Here is a 21,863-nt window from a genome sequence, read left to right on the forward strand (position 1 = left end):
CCTTCTTGGCTCAATGACTATGTCTGTCACTGTTCCTCTTCTCATTCTACTTGTATCCCCTCATCTTATAGTGCTGCGCATATGCGTTTTGTTGCCCACTTATCTATTTTGTAGGAGCCAAGATCTTACCTACAGGCTTGCAAGGATGCGAACTGGGTCGACGCCATGAATTAGGAGCTCGCAGCCCTAGCTGCCAACAATACTTGGGTCCTTGCCCCACTACCATCTGGGAAGCGACCTATTGGGTCGCGCTGGGTGTATAAATTGAAGCTTAACGCACACGGCTCGATTGATCAATATAAAGTCCGGCTGGTCGCAAAGGGATACAGTCAGATCGAGGGAGTTGATTATCTGGATTCTTTCTCCCCTATGGCTAAATCTGTTATGGTTCGCATTCTTTTGTCTTTGGCAGCTTCTCGCTCCTGGCCTTTACTGCAGCTGGACGTTAACAATGCGTTCCTTCATGGTTTTCTGGATGAGGACGTTTATATGGATCCTCCTAAAGGTCTTCCCAATGTACCTCCTGGTTTTGTTTGTAAGTTGAGAAAATCTCTTTATGGCCTCAAGCAGGCTTCAAGACAGGAATCTCGAACTCACCAACAAGCTTTTCAATTTTGGGTTTACTCAGTCTAGCCACGAGCACTGCCTTTTCATCAAGAATACAGACTCTGAGTTCACTGCTCTCCTGGTCTATGTTGATGATATCCTGCTCACTGAGTTCTCCGAGGTCGCTCTTCACTCTGTTAAGACATACCTGGATCAACTTTTCACTATCAAGGATCTTCGTCCGGCCAAGTATTTCCTTGGTCTAGAACTTGCTCGTTCTTCACATGGCATTCACGTGACACAACACAAGTATCTTCAGGACATCTTGGCTGACACCTCAATGCTTGAAGGCAAACCTTCACCTACTCCTTTGCCCTCTGGTCTGAAATTGGTTTGTGACGATGGGTCCTTGCTTCCTGACCCTGGTGTCTACAGGCGACTTGTAGGCTGTCTCTTGTACCTGGGCTTTACTCGTCCTGACATTTCATTTTTTGTTCAGCAGCTCAGTCAGTTCCTCTGAGCACCTCGCACGTCTCACTAGTCTGCTGCTCTCCACGTTTTACGCTACCTCTAAGGAACTCCGTCCACTGGTTTATTCTTTTCTTCCGCTAGCTCTAATCAGCTTTGTGCTTACTTTGATGCATCCTGGACTTCCTGCCTCGATTCTCGGCGCTCCATCACCGTCTCACGATCTTCTACTGAGGCGGAGCATCGCAGTATGGCTTCCGCAATTAGCGAGCTCCGTTAGATTTCTTTCTTGCTCTGCGACCTCAACATCGATATTCCTCTTTCCATCTCGTTCTGGTGCGACAATAAGGCCGCCTTACACATCACTGTCAATCCCGTCTTTTATGAAAGCACCAAGCATCTAGAGATCGATTGCCACTTAGTCCGCGACCAATTCAAACTTGGCTTCATCGCTCCTTCCCATATTCCTGCGTCTGCACAGGTGGCCGACCTCTTCACCAAGTCCCTCACTACTAATGATTTTGCTCGCTTTCTTCCCAAGCTAGGTCGCTCTTCCTCAACTCCGTCTTAGGGGGGGTGTAAACAGAGGTCGCTATCTATGAGCTCGCACTTCTCATGATGATATCGCCTTCCCAACAAGCTCGCTCGTTGGGGTCGCTAGCGACCTCCGCTCACTTGTATATTTTTCATTGTACAGCCAGTTAGTTAGTCTGTTGCTCAGTTTGTTATTTTTCTGTTTTTGTGGATATGGTTTCAGATTCTTTTCTATTCGTATATATAGGACTGATTGTACATCCTTTTTCGGCTTGCTTGATAATTTTATGAAAATCCCTACTTTCTTCTACATATTCTCTACAATGGAGTTGGTTTTGCTCTCTTAAACTTGGGAGTTTTACAGACGCCAGTGAAGAACATATGGTAATTAACAGGCTATCATTTATGTGACTTCAATAAGGATCATCAACTCCCTAACTAATATCATATTCGTTGTTTTAGTTTAATTGTTGGTAAAATTATACTTTTGGTCCTGTGATTTAAGGTCATTAGCACTATGGTTCTATAACCTATTCTATTTACACATGTAGTCCTTTTTTTTACGAATTTAGTCCTAAACCATCTCATATTGATCTTTTTCTTTTTTTTTTGACAAATTTAGTCCTGCATTGACAATTTTGGTCCTAACAACTCATAATTATAAGACAAAAAATGAGATCTATTATGGTGTGAAGGGGACCAAAATTATAACACAAGACTAAATTTGTTAAAACATGACCGAATATAATATGCTCAAAACTAAATTCGTCAAAAAAAGAGATTAAATGTGTAAATGAGATAAGGTACAAAATAAAAAATACTAACAACCTAACGTCATAGGACTAAAATATAATTTTACCTTAATTATTTTTTTAATTGGCAAAAGTACCCTACTGAGTTGCAACTTCTGTTATTTTACAAATTCCAAGTGGGGTCATGTAGTGTAGTAATTGGGTAGATATTCTATTGCAGTATTGCCTGCAGGATGTCACTTCCGATTCATGTGTAAATATTCTAATTTATGAACTTTTGGTCCCCTCCCCTGTTAACCCTAATTTTATATATACGTTAATTTTCAAAAAATTGTACACCTCAAAACTCACAAGCAGTGCCAGCTAAAGAGCATATGCATAAGGTTGCATTTAGATTAAAAATTTGAAATCATGAATTTCAAATCATTCAAAATAAATTCTTTGGATGTGTTTGAATAATTCTATAGTCACAGTAAATTCATAATTAAATTAAAAATGAAATTGTTTATAAATGTTCATAAATATTATACAATTGCTAGTATTTTTTTTTTTTTTGGAGAGGTAATTGCTGTAGTATGTGGATCATGTAATAGTATTGAGTTTGAGTGCTCCACCCGAAACAAGCTGGCCACCCAATTTCATTCAGACAGTGGAACCATATGAAAGTAATTGTAAAGCAAGCCCAGATATTTTTAACCCACTAATGATTGGCCCATCATCAGCTGAATCACTTTCAAGGAGCTGGTCTGGATATTAGTACCTACCTGCATCCGTATATGCATATAACTTTCTGTGTCATACATATTCACTATGTTAAGATACATTGTTATACCAGAAGACAATGACCTGCATTTTCAGATAATTAATTCTTATATTTAGACATATAATTAATACACACAATCACTACAAGTTGCCGAAAAAGAAAAACCAGAACTCTTTGAATAAGACTTCAAATTTATCCATATGATGGAATATATCTAATTCAGTACTAAAAAACTTAAAATATCTGTCAAAAGTAAAAAATAACCGATATGCCTTAAGATTCAGTGTTCTCCATTCGGGTTAGGTCACACATCGACTCAACCTGATTGGAACTCAAAACCAAGGCCATTTGATGGCTTTGTACTTGAGAATTCAAGATGATGACATGTGGATCCGTATAAATACATATATCTGCACTATAAAATACTCTCAACTATTTCAGATAATGCTACGTCATTTATTACATTCATATTAAGCTTACAAGCTTTTCCTTTCGATTTCTTGAACTGATTTAATCATCAAAGGGTCTTTGCTTGGGACTACCAACGAGCCTAATGATCTTCTTTCTGTTGAGATCCCAAACATCCAATCCAGACTTCTTGGTGGGCGATTTAGATCTCCGTCCTAGATCACCATCCATCCCCCATATCTATATAGGGCAAAATGCATTCCGTCCCCCTGTGTTAATCGAGAATAGCAATTTATCCCCTTATAAAAAAAATTCTCAATTCACCCCCTTGTATTCTTAAAAAAGAAGCAAAATATCCCCCTTATGCAAGAGGTGCAACATACGTGCTTTTTACTTATAAAATGAAATTTATACTCCTCAATTTGAACCGTTAGATATTGTTTTATATGTACATATATTAACGGTGGAGATTTTTTTATAAACAAATCAATGGCTTAAACATTTTCTTATATAGATGAACGGTTTATATTTATACAGAAAATCAACGACTTATATCTACTTGAATTAAATCGATGGTTCAGATTTATAAATGTTATAAACATATATTATAAATTATATATGTAAATACATACATATACAATATATACATATAATAAATAGAAACTATAAAACTGTAAAAATAATTATTTAGAAATATAAATTATAGACTACACATACACATAATTATATACACAACATATATAATATTAATAAAAAAATATACAGAATTTAGAAAAATTGGGGAGGAACGGGTGCGGCGATGACGAGGGGAAAGGGGGCGGGTGACGACGACAGGTTAGGGGAGGGGGACGGAAGGTGCAATTGGGGGGGAAGCGGGGGAAGGAGACGGGCGACAGGAAAGGGAGGGGAGGGGGGCGATGACGGTTGGGGAAGGGGAGGGGGTTGTCTGTCGGGTTAAGGAATAGGCATTGGCGGCATCGACAAAGTTAGGCGGCTGACGGGGGATGGGGCGAGGGGGTTGGGCTATACATACATATATATAATATATATAATTTATATTATCTATATATATATCAAAAATATATATTATCAAAATATATTTAAAATTTTTAAATAAGTTATATATGTAAACTGAATTTGGACCATTAATTTTTTAAGATAAGATATTAACTGTTAACTTAACTAAGATTTTATATGACCATAGATTATTGTAGACATTGATGAGTGTGAAAAACTGCATAGGTCTAGTAGATATGAACTATCATTCAAAATTTGGCACGAAGCATATGCAGTATCTAAGCAGAGAACTTGCAAAAAAAAATGTTAGCACTTCGACGCCCAAATTAGTACAAAATATTTGATGAAAAATAACAGTAAAGAAATAAATGAACGTGAAATATAATAGCAATATTGTGAGAAAATTGATGAACAATGTAAATGTGAGTGATAAATTGCTCAAAAACAATTTAGAAATTGCCTGAATACCTTCCACTCAAAGGGGGATGCCACCTGTATTTATAAGGGGAGTTCCCCCATGCACAAGGAGTCTAGCCTACTCCAAAAACTCAAGGAAGTTGGTTAGATAAGGGATAAGTCCTCCCTTATCTCCGACTGGATGTGTTCTAGTAGGAGTCATTTTGTCTTGGGAGACTTTATGCCTGCAAGGAGTTCCCCCTGCCTGGGAGTCCCCCCCGTCTACACGAGCCTTCTTAAGCCAATGTGGTCCGAGGTGGCCGATGCTAAATCATGGCTTAGCTGGACAGCACGTTGGCACGTGGGCTGCCACGTGCATGGGAGCTTGAGAGAGCGACTTCTTGGGCCTTAACAATGGCCAGGGGCGTACGAGGTCCAGGGCCGCCATCCTTCTTCTTGGGCTTCTTGGATTATTTGGTTAGGCAATAGGTTGGGGTACCCCAAGCACCCACATCATTTAGTCTCCCCCACTTTAAGGAGGAGGATGCCTACCAACTCTTTCTTAGAGTAGGAGGTCTCCCTGGTTGGGGGAGCTCCTGCTCATTCTTCTATCAATGTCCTCCTCAACTTGGCGTCCTTCTCTTTCTTCTTGAAGAAGTCTTCAGCCTGGGGCCTCGCGCTTTGCCATTTTGTCAGTCTTGATTTGATGGCTAGGGCTTAGTCTAGCCATCATTACCTATGTGTCAAGAGAACGTTTTAATAACTGCCCCAGCCATCAAACCAATTAATTTTGTCAATAATTGGGTGATATACATTGTCTTGGAATAGATTTATTTATCTTGAATTTATTCTCATCATTTGGTATTGCTATCAATTAATAGTTTCATTACTTAATCTCAAAACCCCCATACAAGATTGAGAAATTGACATTTAGTTTGTTGAAATTCAGTTTGGTTCCACCATTGCTGCCGTTTTTAGAATCAATATTTAATTTTGATGATCTCAACATCTGATTAATAGACCAAATTTTCTGTTTAAATCTTCTAACCTAATTTTTAGGAAGAAAAGGGCATTTAAATTAATATGCATTTTATCAACCAAAATTAGGTACTATAGACCTATGCCTTTAATTAATAATATATAGATAAGGTTTCCTTCATACTTAATTCCGACAACCATATTTCGTTTCTGGATCAATCATGTGTTGCAAACTCTAGGAATAGAGAGGTTTCTTTGTCATTTTATGCCAATCACATGAAATAGCATCAAATTATTTAATTTCATCACAAGCTCTGACTTAATAATAATTCTCACACGAGTTGGTTTCAATATGAAGGTTATGCTGAGAAGTTTTTGCTGTTATATGGTATTGTATACATTTTCTTAATCACTTAGATCACAAACACACACGCACTTACAACTCTCTTTCTCCATATACTTTATATGTTTATGTGTTTTTTTTTATTTTATTTTACTGTTTATGATTCTAAACGAGATGGAGATGAAAATTGCCTCTCAACTAGTATAGAGAATTTGGTTTCATGACTTGGTGTTCATTTAAAACGATCATCCAAAAGTTTATGAATTATTTTAATAAAATGTAGTATTTTATTAGATACTTAGTAAAATTTTACTTTATGATTTAGCAAATGAATCTTAATGTAAATGTCATTAGTCAGAAATGGCGTGTGACACAAGTTTAATCGTATTGCTTTACAAGCAGTAGTTACATTTCTTAATAGTTCAAATATTGTCTTTTTTCTTTTTTCATTGTGTAAATTTTAAAACTTTTAGTTTCAAAGTAACAAAATACTTTATACTAATACGACCCATCCCATTCGCAATCCAATTTGCTTTAGATCCACTTACTTAGACCTATTCTGGATCTAATTTATTTTGAACCCCACCCATTTGAAACTGCCATTTAATTTACCACTCCTAATTTAAATCCATGGAGGTAGGGAAAAGAAATTGAATTTTTTAATTAGTGGTTAGAAAGTATATAAGATAAAAATAATTGGGGAGCTCCCTTTCTTTTCCGCAAATATCGGTCGAGAGATTAGATCATATATATATATATGCTGGGGAAAAAGAAAACAATAAAATAAAAGGAGCACCTGATGATTCCGTATTTGCACCACCCACTTGTTTAATAAGTATTGGATATGAATTAATGTGTGAATTAATTTTGTACACATAAATAAAAACACGCTAGACCTCCTTGATTGGTACTAAATTAACATAGGAATCATCATAATCATAGACCTCGTACACAAATGTCCGACTGACAACTGCAACCCTACTTAAATCCCATAATAAAACTCATCTCATTTATGTGCTTAACCCTATCAACAACATACATATAGATGGTGACCGCCTACCAACTTCTCTTCTTTCTTTTACCATTTTTCTTTTCATTTTTCCCATTGATAATCGTCATCACCGACAAGTAATGATCATCAAATTATATTTTAATATTATATGTATATGTATCTCATATCTCGTAGCATTCGTAGCTTCGATTTTTATCACTGGGCAATGGGGGGGTTTGAATGTGAAGTGGTGTCCATAGAAAGGAAAAAAAACAAACAAGTGATGTAGCAGAATCATGAATAACTTTGTGGGTAGAGCCCACATGGAGGTAGACTTGGCTACGTGTCCAATTCAATGGGTACAAGCTTCCAAAGCAGCACCACTAGTTCATTGCACCATAAAATGACATGTTATTGAGTAGGGCCACATGCCATAATTTCATTAGTTGATGTGTGACATATTGACAATTTCACTTCTTTCTATATACCACGTATTCATTCATTGATAGTGACTCAATCCAATTTATTCATATTCTCAAAAATAAAAATAAAAATAATCACTCCAATTTATTTCTTTAAGTGCCTTTCTTTCGTTCTTTGTTTTTAGTTTTTTCTCATAAATTATATAAGTAAATTTCTCCTATGCTATCCTATGCATTGCAAGAAAACACAAATTGAAGTGCGAGGTAGCTCCAGTTCAACCTATATAACCACATCCCTTTCTTCCTTTGTCGTGCAAACATTCAAAGTCAGCATAGTCGGCAACTTATTTCTCCGGCCCTAACAGTTTTCGTTTCCTAGGTGTTGCATGGGGCTAATTATTAGTACTTACCCTTCAACGATGCCCTGAAACTCAGTATTATGTAAACATGCATGCATTTTGGTAATTATTGTAGCTTATTTGAATTATAATTATGGTCATATACGAGTATGAGTTTTAATGCTTAGCCCGGCGACCAAAAACACAACTAGGAATACATTGCACAAATTTCAATTATAGTCATTCAACGTCTAAATGAAATAAAAATGATATAATTCAATAATTGTTGTCGATCATATAGAGATCGAACAACTAGATGCAATGATGATAGTATTGGGTTAATTAAGACAAATAATTTGCTGATCTTGAAGTGTTTGATCTTTAATTTTTTATATTTTAAGGAAATTTTTATAATTTATCCAGCTACAGTGTGAGATCCCCTAGCGGTAGCATTCATTATTTATTTATGTGTAAGTTGCAATTGAACTAAAAGTAATAACAGAAAACAAGACATGATTTTAGACCGTAAAAAGCAGCTAGAGATTGAATGGAAACTGGAGTAAGAATGCAGCCTTTATACCAAGACGTGATTCAGTGTATGCGTGTTTCAAGCTGTACATTTCACTATTTCGATATTGACAGTATTGGTAAAAACGACAAACTCAGTAATCCCCATCTCAAAAGTTAGAAGTTACTGTCCGGCCCCTATACATACATGTTTGTATGTCAAAATTGTTTGTGATTTTATTGAACTCTCTTTTCTACCAAACTAAAACAAAAGATTATAACAAGCATGGTAAGTAATTGGTACAGATGAATCATAGCTCATCATGATTCTGACAATTGTTATTAGATCTGCAAGCAACAAATGTCAGAAACGTAACTGAAGAAAAGAAAGAGAAAGAGTTTAGGAGTTTGGTACTTAGTAGTACTAAGGAAAAGAATTTAATAAAAAGGGAATGACTAAATAATGGGCAATGTTCTCAAGGCACTAGAAGAAAAGCTGTACACGATACTAGCTAGCCTAGGAACCCCCATCCCCCCCCCCCCCCAATTCCACCCCCTTCAACTTCAACAACTACACACAGAGATAGCTATCTAGCTAGCTTCTGTGATTATATGTATAAATCAAACAAGAACTAAAAATTCCAATCACACCCCAACACCCATTCACCTCAAGATATTCTGCTAAACAAACCTCCAAGAACTATATATTTTCATGGATTAAAGTTCCAACCCGAAAATATTATGATGTCGGATTGGATGGAGAATTCATGTGTCGGTAACCTCAACACCATGGCAAAGAAGAAGAAAATCAAGAACAAGAGAAGATTCAGTGATGAACAGATTCGATCTTTGGAGGTCATGTTCGAGTCCGAGTCCAAATTGGAGCCAAAAAAGAAAGCGCAGCTTGCAAATGAATTGGGATTGCAGCCCCGACAGGTTGCGATATGGTTTCAGAACAAGAGAGCTCGGTGGAAGTCCAAGCACATGGAGAAAGAATACGCCATATTGTTGGCTAACTACAACAACTTGGCTTCCCAGGTTGAAGCTTTGAAGGAACAGAACCAATCATTGCTTATCAAGGTAATCATTTCAATATTCATCATCAGATCATCATATTGCTAGCTAGCTCTTATATATGTAATAATAATTAGTATAATGACACAAGCCATCTCTGACAAGATACGAGGAAAATCATATCTTCCATACATATAATACATATATTGTCCTAATTATAAGTTGTTATATAAATTTATGTGATGACCTTCTTGAACAGTTGCAGAAGCTAAAGAATGAGATGATGGGGAAGTCCGAGGGTCAAATTCAAGAAATAGCCCGGAAGGGGATTACTGATGATGATGGAGAATCAGATCATACTAAGATCCAATTATCTGAAGTGACAAATGTAGGTACCAGATCTCTGGAGGAGATACTTTCAGATGATGATAGCAGCATAAGGCCAGTACTGTTTGGTCTGGATGAAGAAAATGAGTTGCTGAAATTGGTGGAACCTGCAGCTGCTGATAGCTCACTGACATCAGCTGAAGATTGGGGAAGTCTTGATTCTGATGATCTGATAAATCAGCCAACTGATCATGATTGTTATCAGTGGTGGGATTTCTGGTCGTGAATAAATATGGCATTAGGAAGATTTTGTATTGGAATAAGATTGGTCGATTAATTCCCTCTATTGATGTATATGAATGGAAATGGGCTTTCATGGGATTTTCAGTAATTGTCAAGCGCATGCATTTCAGCATCGGCTGAAAGTTGTACTGGAGCACGGAGGGGAGGATTACGCCTGAGCCATGGCAGGGTCACATTCACTGGGTACTGATGATGTACATGTAATTAAAGAAAATTCGATTAGGATTGCCATCTCCATGCATGATGAACTCATGAGCCGAAATATATATTAATGGAACTATTTCCCATTTCATTCTTCTTTTCTGTTACTAATTAATTAGCTTTGCAGCTTCAGGTTTGAGTTAATGGAGATCATCATATGTATTTGTGACTTATATAAAACAACATGATCAACAAATTATATATAAATATATATAGAAAACAATCTGAGAGAAAACATTAGGTTAATTAATGAGGATTATGAGTTTGGGGAATCCAGCATCAAATTGAAGATTATGCTGCAGAAAAACAACAGCTGTGTGTGGCCCAGGACATGGACAAATTACAATTGTATCACCAAAACCTTACATGAGTTCATATTGTCTTTATTTAATTTGTCTTTAGAATAACACGTGAATTTCGTGCAGTCACTCATGCATCACTCACTATATATTCAAAAGTTAAAGTCTTCGTTTCTGATCATAGATATGACATATATATATATACTATCAAGTTGTGATGTACGTGTACAAATATATTTTTAGAGATAAACATATTATTTATAATTAATCATAAAAATATTAAGTTCATGATATTATTTATGTTTTTGTCATTAAAACATTAGTATTATATAGTTATATTTTCAAAATAAATTGATAATAATTATTTTAAGTGATAAGAACATTATATACTTCTATTAATTGTAATTCACTTTCTAAATTTTATTGCTACTATTAAATAAAAAATATTTCCTAAAATTAAAATTTTGTATTTGGTATCATTGACGATTATATTTCATTATCTTGTGTTAAACCAATTAATATAAAATAATAATAATATTAACAAATCAATACTAAAATAAAATATTTAATCAAAGCTTGGATTTGTTTTTACAAATAAATTTGATTAATAAACAATTAATAATATACCCCAGTAAGGGTACAATCTAAAACTCTAGCCCAGTAAGTATACGAGTGTTCTCTCAAAAAAAAAAAAAAGTATTCAAGAGATTCTCACTATTTTATATTTAATCATAACTTGCACTTATTAGTATTGTCAAAATGATACATCCTTATATTAGGGAAAAAAATTACAATCTAAAAGATGATGACAACACTTTTAATTTAATAAAATTGAGGATATGTATTTTATTTTATATTTTTACTGTTTGAAGTTTGGATTAGTATTTACATGTTACTCATATGCTATTTATTTTAAATTTTATTGTGTCTTAGTAAATTATTTTTTTAATAAATATTTAAGACCTTTCCTAGCAAATTAAGTGTGTTAAAATATTATTTGCTAACTTCTCAAGTTCATTTTTAAATTTAATTAGCATCCTTAAATTTTAGTTTTGTCTTAAATTGACCCCTTTGACCATATTATAATTGAGAATAAAATGATGAGGTTAGGCTTTTTTACTTCGCTTTTGGTTCTAAGTTCGTAAGTTGTCAATTTGAAGTTAGTGTCACTTCAAACAATGAAAATTAGATTTATAAAATGATAATTTGTTCAGCTCAGCAAGAGGCTCGGATGTGTTTGGTAATTTTGCAGCTGGCATACGTGCCGAGGGTAGTCAAGGGACTAAAGTTAAGCAGGTGGCTCAAAAGGGGCTCGAAGATGATGGCACGAGGAAGGGCTCAATGGCTCGGGTTGATTTGAATCTGGTGGATTGGAGCAGGCAGGGCCGGACCCAGTCGTATTCACCAACAACCAGCTTGAGTTCTCGTGTTCTGGAGATGGCTGAGACTAAGAGTGACGGGCAGATGCAGTATACTAGCAAGGATAAGGATCTAGGTATAGATAGAAAAAAAGTGATAGCGTCACAACTAGTTTAGAGCCAGATCCTATGCTAGTCGACATAGGACTAGACATAGGACTAGTGCGGGTTCTGGTGGTCTTTTCCGTAGAGCAACAGGGGGACAGGGTCATCACTGGAGGGGTCTGAGGGCAGCGGGTAGAAGAGGTACAGTGCCATGGAAGCGAGGTCGACCTATTGGTATCATCGATTTGGGCGAGGGTAGGGACCGTGAGGCGAAGCGTCGTCATTTGCTGGATGAGAATTCTGATGTCATATACTGCTCTGCCGGTTGCCATGAAAATGATAGCTTAGAAATGTCATTGGGGTCCCCTTGAAAAATTCATTATCTTAACGTGCTAATTCGACTCCACAACCCCCTATCTTCCTCTTTGAGACCAAGTGCAAGAAGCGTAAATGCGATATTCTAGAGGAGAAATTTAACATGTTTGGGGTGAATGTAGATTCTAAAGGGAATGGGGAAGGTCTGATTCTCCTGTGGCGAAAGGACATAAATGTTGTTCTTCATTCGTTTTCAGAGGCTCATATTGATGTAGGAATAACTAGTGACGAAGGAACACAAGGATGGAGGTTTACAGGAATTTATGTTCACCCGGAGGCTGCTAGAAGAGGAGAAACATGGAGATTACTTCAGACCCTTGGCACTTTGGTTCGTCCTTGGATTTGTGCAGGAGACTTTAACGAAATACTTTATCCCCATGAGAAAACTGGAGTATCGAGGCATTGACCTCAAATTGAGGAATTCAGCTCTTGCCTCTCGGATTGCCACCTCCTCGATCTCAGATTTAATGGAGATAAGTTCGCATGGTGCAACATGAGGGAGGCCCTAGACAGGGTTCGTTTCAGATTAGATCGAGCTTGTGTGACGCCGGGCTGGAAGGCGTTGTTCTCGGATGCTAATGTGCACATTGGAGCTGCTCGTGACTCTGACCATAACCCACTTACTGTTAGCATGCAAGGAGACGAAGGAATAGCTTTAAAGCCAAAGAAATTATTTTGTTTCAAAGCCATGTGGGTTGGGGCGGATGGATGTGAGGGCACCATTCGCCATAGTTGGAGTTGTGACCGTACATGCCCAGCGGGAGAGAGGGTGATGGAGTGTATTCTGAACACTTGGGTTGGGCTTTTGGATTGGGTACAGATCAGCTTTGGGAGGATCAAGGATAAGGTGAAGGATATCGAGGAACATCTTGACCAACTGGCAAAAGGCCCAATTAACAGTGAAACGGCTCAACGAAGGGTGGTTTTGCGCAAGGAATTGTAAGAGGTCCTCTCGTGGGAAGAAATCATGTGAAAGCAGAGAGGAAAAGCTCAATGGCTATAGGGAAGTGATCAGAACACTGCCTACTTTCATTCTGGGCCGAACTCACGACAAAAGAAAATTTTGATTGCTCGCTTGAGGAATCGGGAGGGTCAATGGTGTGCTTTGGCGCGCGGATGAGATGTATCATACGGTTTTAGCGCACTTTGAGAACCAATTCTTAAGTACAAATCCGAGGGACGTGGATATCAGTCGTAGTGCTTGGGGGGAGGACAGCTAAAGTCCGTGAGCACATGAACAATGTGGCTTCGCATATTTTTTTACATACTTGAGAGACTAATTAGTAATTATTAAGAAATTTAAATTTAATTACAAATAAATTATCAATTAAAATTGAAATACATTAAAACATGAACGGAGTAAATTGAACCTCATTATAATATTTGGAAGAAAATTTTATTAATTATGAAATTCAATAGGATGTAATGGGAATTATCAAAAAAAAATTAAAAAAATTGAATAAATTAAAGAAAAAGGAGGAGCAGCACATGGCCACCCTCCTCACCCCGTTGCTTTTTTCCATTTCAATGCACACACATATAATATATATATATATATATATAAGCAAACAAAAATCATAAAACACGTAATAATTCACACATTATACATACTGACGAAATAGGTACGCTTATTTTGATTTTAATTATTATTAATTTATATAAATATATTATTTAATTAGTCTATTTATTAAATATTATTTATATTAAACGATATACTATTTAATCGAAATATTTTACGAGTTTGACTATTTAAATTAGTGCAGAATTAAATATTACATTGATATAAAAATGATATAAATGTTTAATTAAATTATTAAATTCATTAAATTTAAATATTACTATAATTAATTTAAACAATTCCATTATAATGATTAACCAAATACATAATTTTATGTATTGTCGTTTAATTATTTGTTGGAACTGGTTGCAATTGGAGTTAAATTGATTGCCTTTCTGTCTAAAATTGAAAATTCTTCCTCATTGCCTACTGCCAGTGAAACCATTAGTCTTTGTGTTAGAATAGCATATATTTGAGTGGAAAAGGAAAAGTGGTATTATTAATAGTTTATTCTTTTTTACTTAACAAATAGACAACATGTAAAAACCCAGAATCCCAAATGTTTCTAATTGTATCCTTGCCTTGGTTTTAGGTACTCTCAAAAAAAACGTACCCAAAATCATATTAAGAAATATTATGCTATTTTGAGGAAAAACGAGATTTTTAATGAAAATCTAATTTAGGATGATATTAAAAACAACAATTATAAATATATAATGGTTTTGATTAAATAAATTTTTATGAGTCAGTTGATAAATTAAATACATACTTGGGAAGTTTAGAAATTATAGTTATTTAAAAGAAAATGGAACATAGGTTTGAACTTCAATATAGCTGAAATATTAAAAGATTGGTGGAAAATATACGAACATTATATAATATTTTATTTAGAGTTTATAATATTCTATATATATTGATTGTACATATAATACTCTATTATAAGAGGCGATAATAAAATAGAGGGTTGAGCAGTCCCGTGTGTTAATTGAAGCATTTTGAGATTTGAGGTAAGTATAGCTAATTGGATTTATATATATGTATATATATTTATATGTGAAGTATTATATACATATTGGTTTCTTGTATTTCACAGTGAACTTGGATTTATATTTATATATATGTGGATTTTGTATATTGGTTATTTACATATTTAGTTGTGGACAATTTGTTGGGTCACCTTAATATCGGTGGAATTGTTACTATGCGATATATGTGATTGTAATGTATGGACGTGAGAAGTGTGATTATGTGATCGTATAATTGACTATTATATGAAATCAAATTGGAAAATTATTACTGAGGAAATAATTATTATAGAGAGAATTGAATGATAAAGTTAGTGATATTATTGTTGTGAATAGAAATAAAAGATGGTGCTTACCTAGTTGGGAATATAGTCAATGATTTACGATAATGTGATTGATGATAATGTGGTTGATGATGTGATATAAAAAATAAATGAATTAAGTTAGGTACCATGGCGCGTAGTGTACCGAGGTATTTCGGGTAGTGAGGAGTATCTTGTGCTGTTAGCTACACATTAAGTGGTGTGGGGATGCGATGTTTGTCGTGATATCCTGTGATGATATTGCTACACACTGGGATAGAGAGTGTGGGGATATCACATACAACGCGGGTATCCTGTGCTGTATATGATATGACATTGATTGAGATGATGACAACCGACAAAATTATTGATTGATGTACCCTAATTAGAGCAAGCAAGTCCTTAGAAATAAACGATAATATTGAATATTATGTCGTAGACTGACTTATAGTTGTGGGTATGCATTAATCTACTGTTGCTATATAACGAATAATTGTTAGTTGATGTGATTGTATTTTACATGACCTTCTGTCTGTGTGTATATATATAGATTAGTTACCTATACTTACTGAGTAGGCAGCCCATTCCTTGCCATGTACTTTTCAGGAGATAAGTCACACTAACTAGTCACATTGGACTTTGAGCCATGTCGTTGTTTTTATTAAGTGGGTCAGCCGTGACATCTGAAGTTGGGATTTCAGGCTGTTTGGTTGTTAAATATTCTAGTCTTTTACCGGGTTTGTGTTTAAAATTTTGTACTGTTGGTTGATACACTATTTTCCTTTGAAGGTATGTATATAAGGATATCTGGTGAATATAAATATAAACTTTTGGCAATATCTATTATCACTTTGTGATATCTATATATTATATTGATAAAATAAAATTTATTTTATGGGTTGAAAAGAAATTACTTATAGAATGAGTTGTAATTAAGGAAATGATGAAATAGTGATAATTAAACATAGTGAGTAGGGGGTGCTACAAACGAAGTACTCAATCAACCTTTCTCCACTGATGAAGTGAGACTTGCTATCGCCCAGATGCATCCCATAAATCTCTTGGCCCCGACAGTATCTCTCCCGTTTTCTTTCAAAAGTATTAGCACATTATGGGTAGTGAAGTTACTTCTTTTGTTCTTGATTTCTTGAATAATAGTTAGTTTGATCCAAAGTTAAATTATACATACATTGTTTTGATTCCTAATCCTTAGCACAGAGCATGTCAATCAATTCAGACCTATTAGTCTCTGCAATATCACCTATAAGATTACCGCAAAAGTGTTAGCCAATCGTTTAAAACCTATCATGAATAACATCATTTCAGAGACTCAATCACTTTCTGTACCTGGTAGATTGATCATTGATAATGTTCTTGTGGCTTACGAGATTATACACTACTTAGCTCATAAGTATTGGGGTTCAGTGGGACATTTGGCGTTCAAACTTGATCTTAGCAAAGCTTATGATCGCGTTGAGTGGAATTTCCTTGAGAGAGTGTTAGCCAAGCTTGGTTTCCATTCAAATTTTATATCACTTATCCGGTTGTATGTCTCCACTATGTCTTATTCAATTATGCTAACTGGTAACAAGTTTGGTTATTTCCACCCCTAGCAAGGGCTCTGTCAAGGGGAACCACTTTCGCCATATCTTTTCTTGTTTTATGCAGAAATACTGAGCAATCTTTTGAGAATGGCTAAAGTGGGATAAAATTAAGGGCATGGAAATTAGCCGTCAAGGCCTTAGGGTGTCTTGCTTACTGTTCGCAGACAATACATTAGTGTTTTGGCAAGAAACTGGGGTGGAATTGGGGAGTGTGAAGTGTGTATTAGAACGGTTAGTAGCAGCTTTGCATCTCAGGTGAACCTTGAGAAGCCTTTGTTCGCTTTTAGTAATTTCAGCAACTAATTTTACCCCAAAAACAACAGCAATGTTTTCAGCAAATTAACGCCTAAATAACAGTTAAGAAACACTAGTAATTTTCGCCCCAAAAAACAACAATTTTCAATAGTAATTTCAGCAGCAATTTCAGCAATTTTCAGCACCAAATTAACGATAAAATCAACAGCAATTTCACAAAAAAATAAGAGGAGTGAGGTTTGATGTTACCGTGCATCTTCAAAATCATACAACCGTGTGGCTGTGATACCACTGTTGGATGGTGAGCCCATTTAGCGGAAGCTTTGTAATAATCTATTCAACTATTACAAACAATGGAGTACACAACTCCTCAAATATACAATAATAATAATTACAGAAGTAATAAAGAAAGCAGATAAAGAATATCGGCTCAGGGAGCCAAAGATCCGAGGTGGTCGACACGACCACAAGAAGGCCGGCAACCCACACACTCACGGTTGCTCCTTTCTCACCAAGAGTAACACCACTCGTTCACTAAGAACTTAGACGCAAAGCCAACCACAATGGTTTTCACAAAAATATTCAAGAGCGCCAAGGATTTACTCTAGTATATTCGGTTCTATTGATCCACAAAGGAGAGGAGATATTTATGCCGGTAGAAGGGATGAAAGAGAGGTGAGGAAGGCGGTGGAGAGGATTCCCAACACCCTAGGAATCCTCCATTGAAGATTCAAATGAGGAGGAGAAGCCAAGGAGGCGGATGAGAAAGAGAGAGGGAGAAAACGGCTGCTAGGAGAAGAAATGGGGGTTTAAAGCTAACTGAATCGGGTTATAGGCATGGGTTGGACCGGGTTGTGGGCTTGGTGATCAAAAGGGCCATCCAATGAGTGCATTGGACCTTCCAAATAATTGGTCATGGGCCACAAATATTTACAATATTAAACACGTACAACAGTATTTATAATTTACCAAAAAAGTTACAATTTATAGATGTACATACAACCATGAATAGATATGATCTTCAGTCAAAAAGATGGTCGTCGATGCTTCCCATACCACTAACACAATTCACTTTTAATAATTAGATATGTTACAAAGTTGACCACCTCAATAATTTTATTTGTTTATATATATATATGTATGTATGTCAAACAAATTAGAAAAAAATTATAATTTTCATTCGGTAAGTATGGGTTAGTCTTTTTTATTCTGTACAAATCTGTTTCACATTTTGGTCCTTTATAAGTTTTTTATTTTCGTGGTTTTGGTCAATAAAAATATGTATAAATTAGGAAAAACTATAATTTTGATTCCATAAGTATGGGAATTAATATTTTTAGTTTTATACGAATCTGTTTTTATATTTTGATCTGTAAGTTCTTAATTTTTGCAATTTTGGTCCTATTTCAAAAAACGTGGCCTAAAAAAGTCAGTGCCTTGCACATAACTTATTTCCAATCTGTTTGATGAGTTGGCTTTCAAGCTAATTTTTATGTTTTATTTTTTACTAAATGACATGAATTTAAAAGTCAACTTGGATTCTTTTTGCCAAGTCAACTAATTAGAGGGAGTGAGTCGGATCACGTGTTCCTTAGATCATAAAATAAAAATCTTTGGAAATTCCAAATAAAGTCTTCTTCCGTCTTCAACAGTCAAAATCCCAAATTCCCCTTTTCCCTTGAGCAATACTCCAATCGATCGGCGAGTCCGTTCCATCGTTATTTTCTGTTGTGAATCGATATGAAAGTTATTGTTGAAGGTTGAAAGACAATATTAAAAAACGGTGTAAGTTCGAAGCCAGAAGTGTGTCAACTGCCCCCACCCCCAATACCGTAAATGGGATCTTTGTAAATCTTTAGATTTTTGCTTAAAAAATGAATAGGGTTTTTCTTTTTTTTTTTTTACATAGAAATATTGACTTGTATTTGTATTCAATGGAGATTTTGTACTTTGTGGAATAAAAAGGAGAGCATGTAGTTCACACTTCTTTCTTTGTACTATTTTATGTTTAACTGTGGTCCATACTTACTTTTTTACTGTTTTATATTCGGTTGTTATCCTTCTTTGTAATTTTTATATGACTATGAAATGGTTGTTGCTTTTTTTTTTTTTTTAACTTTGTTGCACATCCTAGTACTATGAATAATGGCATCTCTTGCAAGCAGCCAAAATGCAATTTTCTTATTGAAAATGAGATGCCTGATGACTATGTGCTTGATTATTACTAATTTGACACATGTAAGAAACTATATGCACCTGTAATAATAGGGATTAGTTGAGAAACAATGTGGGAATACTCTTCATTTATTCCTCTCCTGCCACCAAATTTTGGAAGAATGCAACGAGAAGGGAACCTACTGCAGCCCCAAACAAGAGGAAAAGAAAATACGTTGGCAAGAAGGCAATGAGGCTTAAGAGGCAACTAACAATATATAGTGCATTGCGACATCTGTGGTGAGGAAGGGGCATAATCAGAGACTGTGACCACTCAAGACAGGTTTAGAAGATATAACACAGGAGGAGCATTAGGGGCGTAAGTATTAGAAATAGTGCAACGGGTAATTATATAGATAAATTCTATTTAAAACTAAAATTATATGAATTGATTAATACTGTAAGAATTGGTGATGGTGAGATGAGGGAAAACTCAAAGACATCTATAAATATAAATTCATATTGGACTATATTTCTGCACGATATAGGAGGTGTTTATTCTCTACATTTTGCATGTTGCAATAGGTGTTTGGCATATTTCTACCCCAATTGTTCACTATTTACTCCAAAATATTATGCATTGTTCCTTTAATCTCATAGCTCCAGTTATATAGTGTTCCAATACTCGTCAATTTTTGCCACAAATTTGGTCAATTTTTTTCCACATATTACTGCCAACATTCCTATTCTGCAGTCTTTCATTTAATCTAAAAGAAAAAGAAAAAAAGATTGCAAGTACGAACATAATCAGAATTAGTTTCAACAAATTATTCATTGATTCAACTTGAAATCCTTAAAACTCTGAACTTGCATAGATCATCTTCATCCCTGCTTCTGTTTTTTTTTTTTTCCCGACATATAACTGATGCACATCCAAGTAAGAAAAGAAAAACAAAAAATTACACCAACAATTAAAAATATCTTAAGTCTTCTATTGCACTTCTTCAAATTCTTCATTTTTTTCTTGCATACAATTGATTCTTCTAATAAACTCGGAATATTTCATTCGCCCTTGGGCATATTAGAGGATCCTCTCAGTCAAAGAAACGATAATCTCCTCTCTATAAATTGAGTTACCAAAAACAAAAAAGTTAAATCATAGCAAACATAAATATTCTGTTGGAATCATGCAACAATAAAATTTACACTTGGTTTTAAGAAGAAAAGCATGCAAAATCTATTTTTTTTCCTCACATTGAAATCATGGTATGTATGGATTCTTTTGGGAATTTTAGTTGTCCATGAAGTCCGAACTAAAAAAGAATCATTTTATTGGAACGGTTTTTAAATTATTTTATAACGTCTTTTTCATTTGTAATGAATTTTGTAAGGGAAAGGCCTACCGCGGCTAAATGAGACGTTACAAAGTATTTATAATGGCTTAGCAAAAAACCGTACAATTTGTAATAGTCTTTGTGATGGCTATCTGTAGTTGTTACAAACTTTGTGGCATGAAAAAGAATTAATTTGAAACAGCTTTTGTAACGGCTCGATCGAATTTGGTATAATTGTTATTGCAATGGTCTTTATAACACATTTAGATCTGATTTAGCCAAATATTTGGAACGATTTTTGTAATACTCTTTTAACTGTTTTGTATTATATTTGTATCTGTTTTTGCCACTGCATTTGAAGTTTTTTTATACTGCTTTTGTAACGGTCTATTTTCTAATTAATAACTGTTTGTGGCACATTCTTTGTAACGACTTGATGATTTGATCTTTTATTGGTGTTTTACAAATGTAGCTACAAAAATTATTATTTTTAATATATTTTAATTTTTTTTTACTTTATTTTATTTAAATTTATTTAATATGTTTTAAAATTTATTTTATATAATATATTTTAATATTTATTTTACTGAATATATTTTAATATTTTTTTTATAAAATTAAGTAAATGAATTTATATAAAACACACATAATATAATAAAAAAATAATAATTTAATTATAAAAATTAAAATACTATTACAAAATTTTATTTTTACAAAATACAAAAAAAAAGTTAATCTGAATTATTATCCCCAACGGCCCTGTGTTCGTCGTCGAGTGCCGGGGGATCAGCTGGAGGCTCGGGTTCTAGATAATCAGGTCGTCCTTCTTTCGGTAGACCTTCTCAAACACCTCCATCTGAGTGATGAGACGTCCAAGTTGTGTCTCCTAATCAAAAATTATAAAAATGATTAGAATTATAAAAAATTAAATGAAATTACAAATATGCATTGAAATACTTATCATCTTCCGCTTTTGGGCCCCAACGAATGACGACTCCCCACGGTAGACGATCACAACTGCTTCGGGGCTTGTTGTTCAGTTGACCTTATTTTTGGCCGGTTGTGCCTAGAATTCTGGGCTCGAAACAAAACTCCAGGAGATGGCGCTAGATCTCCTCAGCCAACCATAGCGGTCGGGCCAACTAGTTTCGGGCGTCAGCAAACCGCTTCAGCAAGAACTTCTCCG

At 35.0% G+C, this 21,863-nt stretch overlaps 1 protein-coding gene across 1 annotated transcript; it reads left to right on the plus strand.

The window, feature by feature from the left end:
* The first annotated feature begins 8,995 nt into the window (after positions 1-8,995).
* On the plus strand, positions 8,996-10,399 carry HB-12 (homeobox 12). Its single transcript, XM_011094707.3, has 2 exons — positions 8,996-9,543; positions 9,737-10,399. The coding sequence occupies exons 1-2, from the start codon at positions 9,205-9,207 to the stop codon at positions 10,088-10,090; spliced, it is 693 nt and encodes a 230-aa protein (XP_011093009.1). The 5' UTR covers positions 8,996-9,204; the 3' UTR covers positions 10,091-10,399.
* Positions 10,400-21,863: the final 11,464 nt, after the last annotated feature.

This window comes from Sesamum indicum, linkage group LG11, assembly GCF_026168435.1.
Source record: "Sesamum indicum cultivar Baizhima isolate 11 linkage group LG11, ASM2616843v1, whole genome shotgun sequence".
NCBI classification, from domain to species: domain Eukaryota; kingdom Viridiplantae; phylum Streptophyta; class Magnoliopsida; order Lamiales; family Pedaliaceae; genus Sesamum; species Sesamum indicum.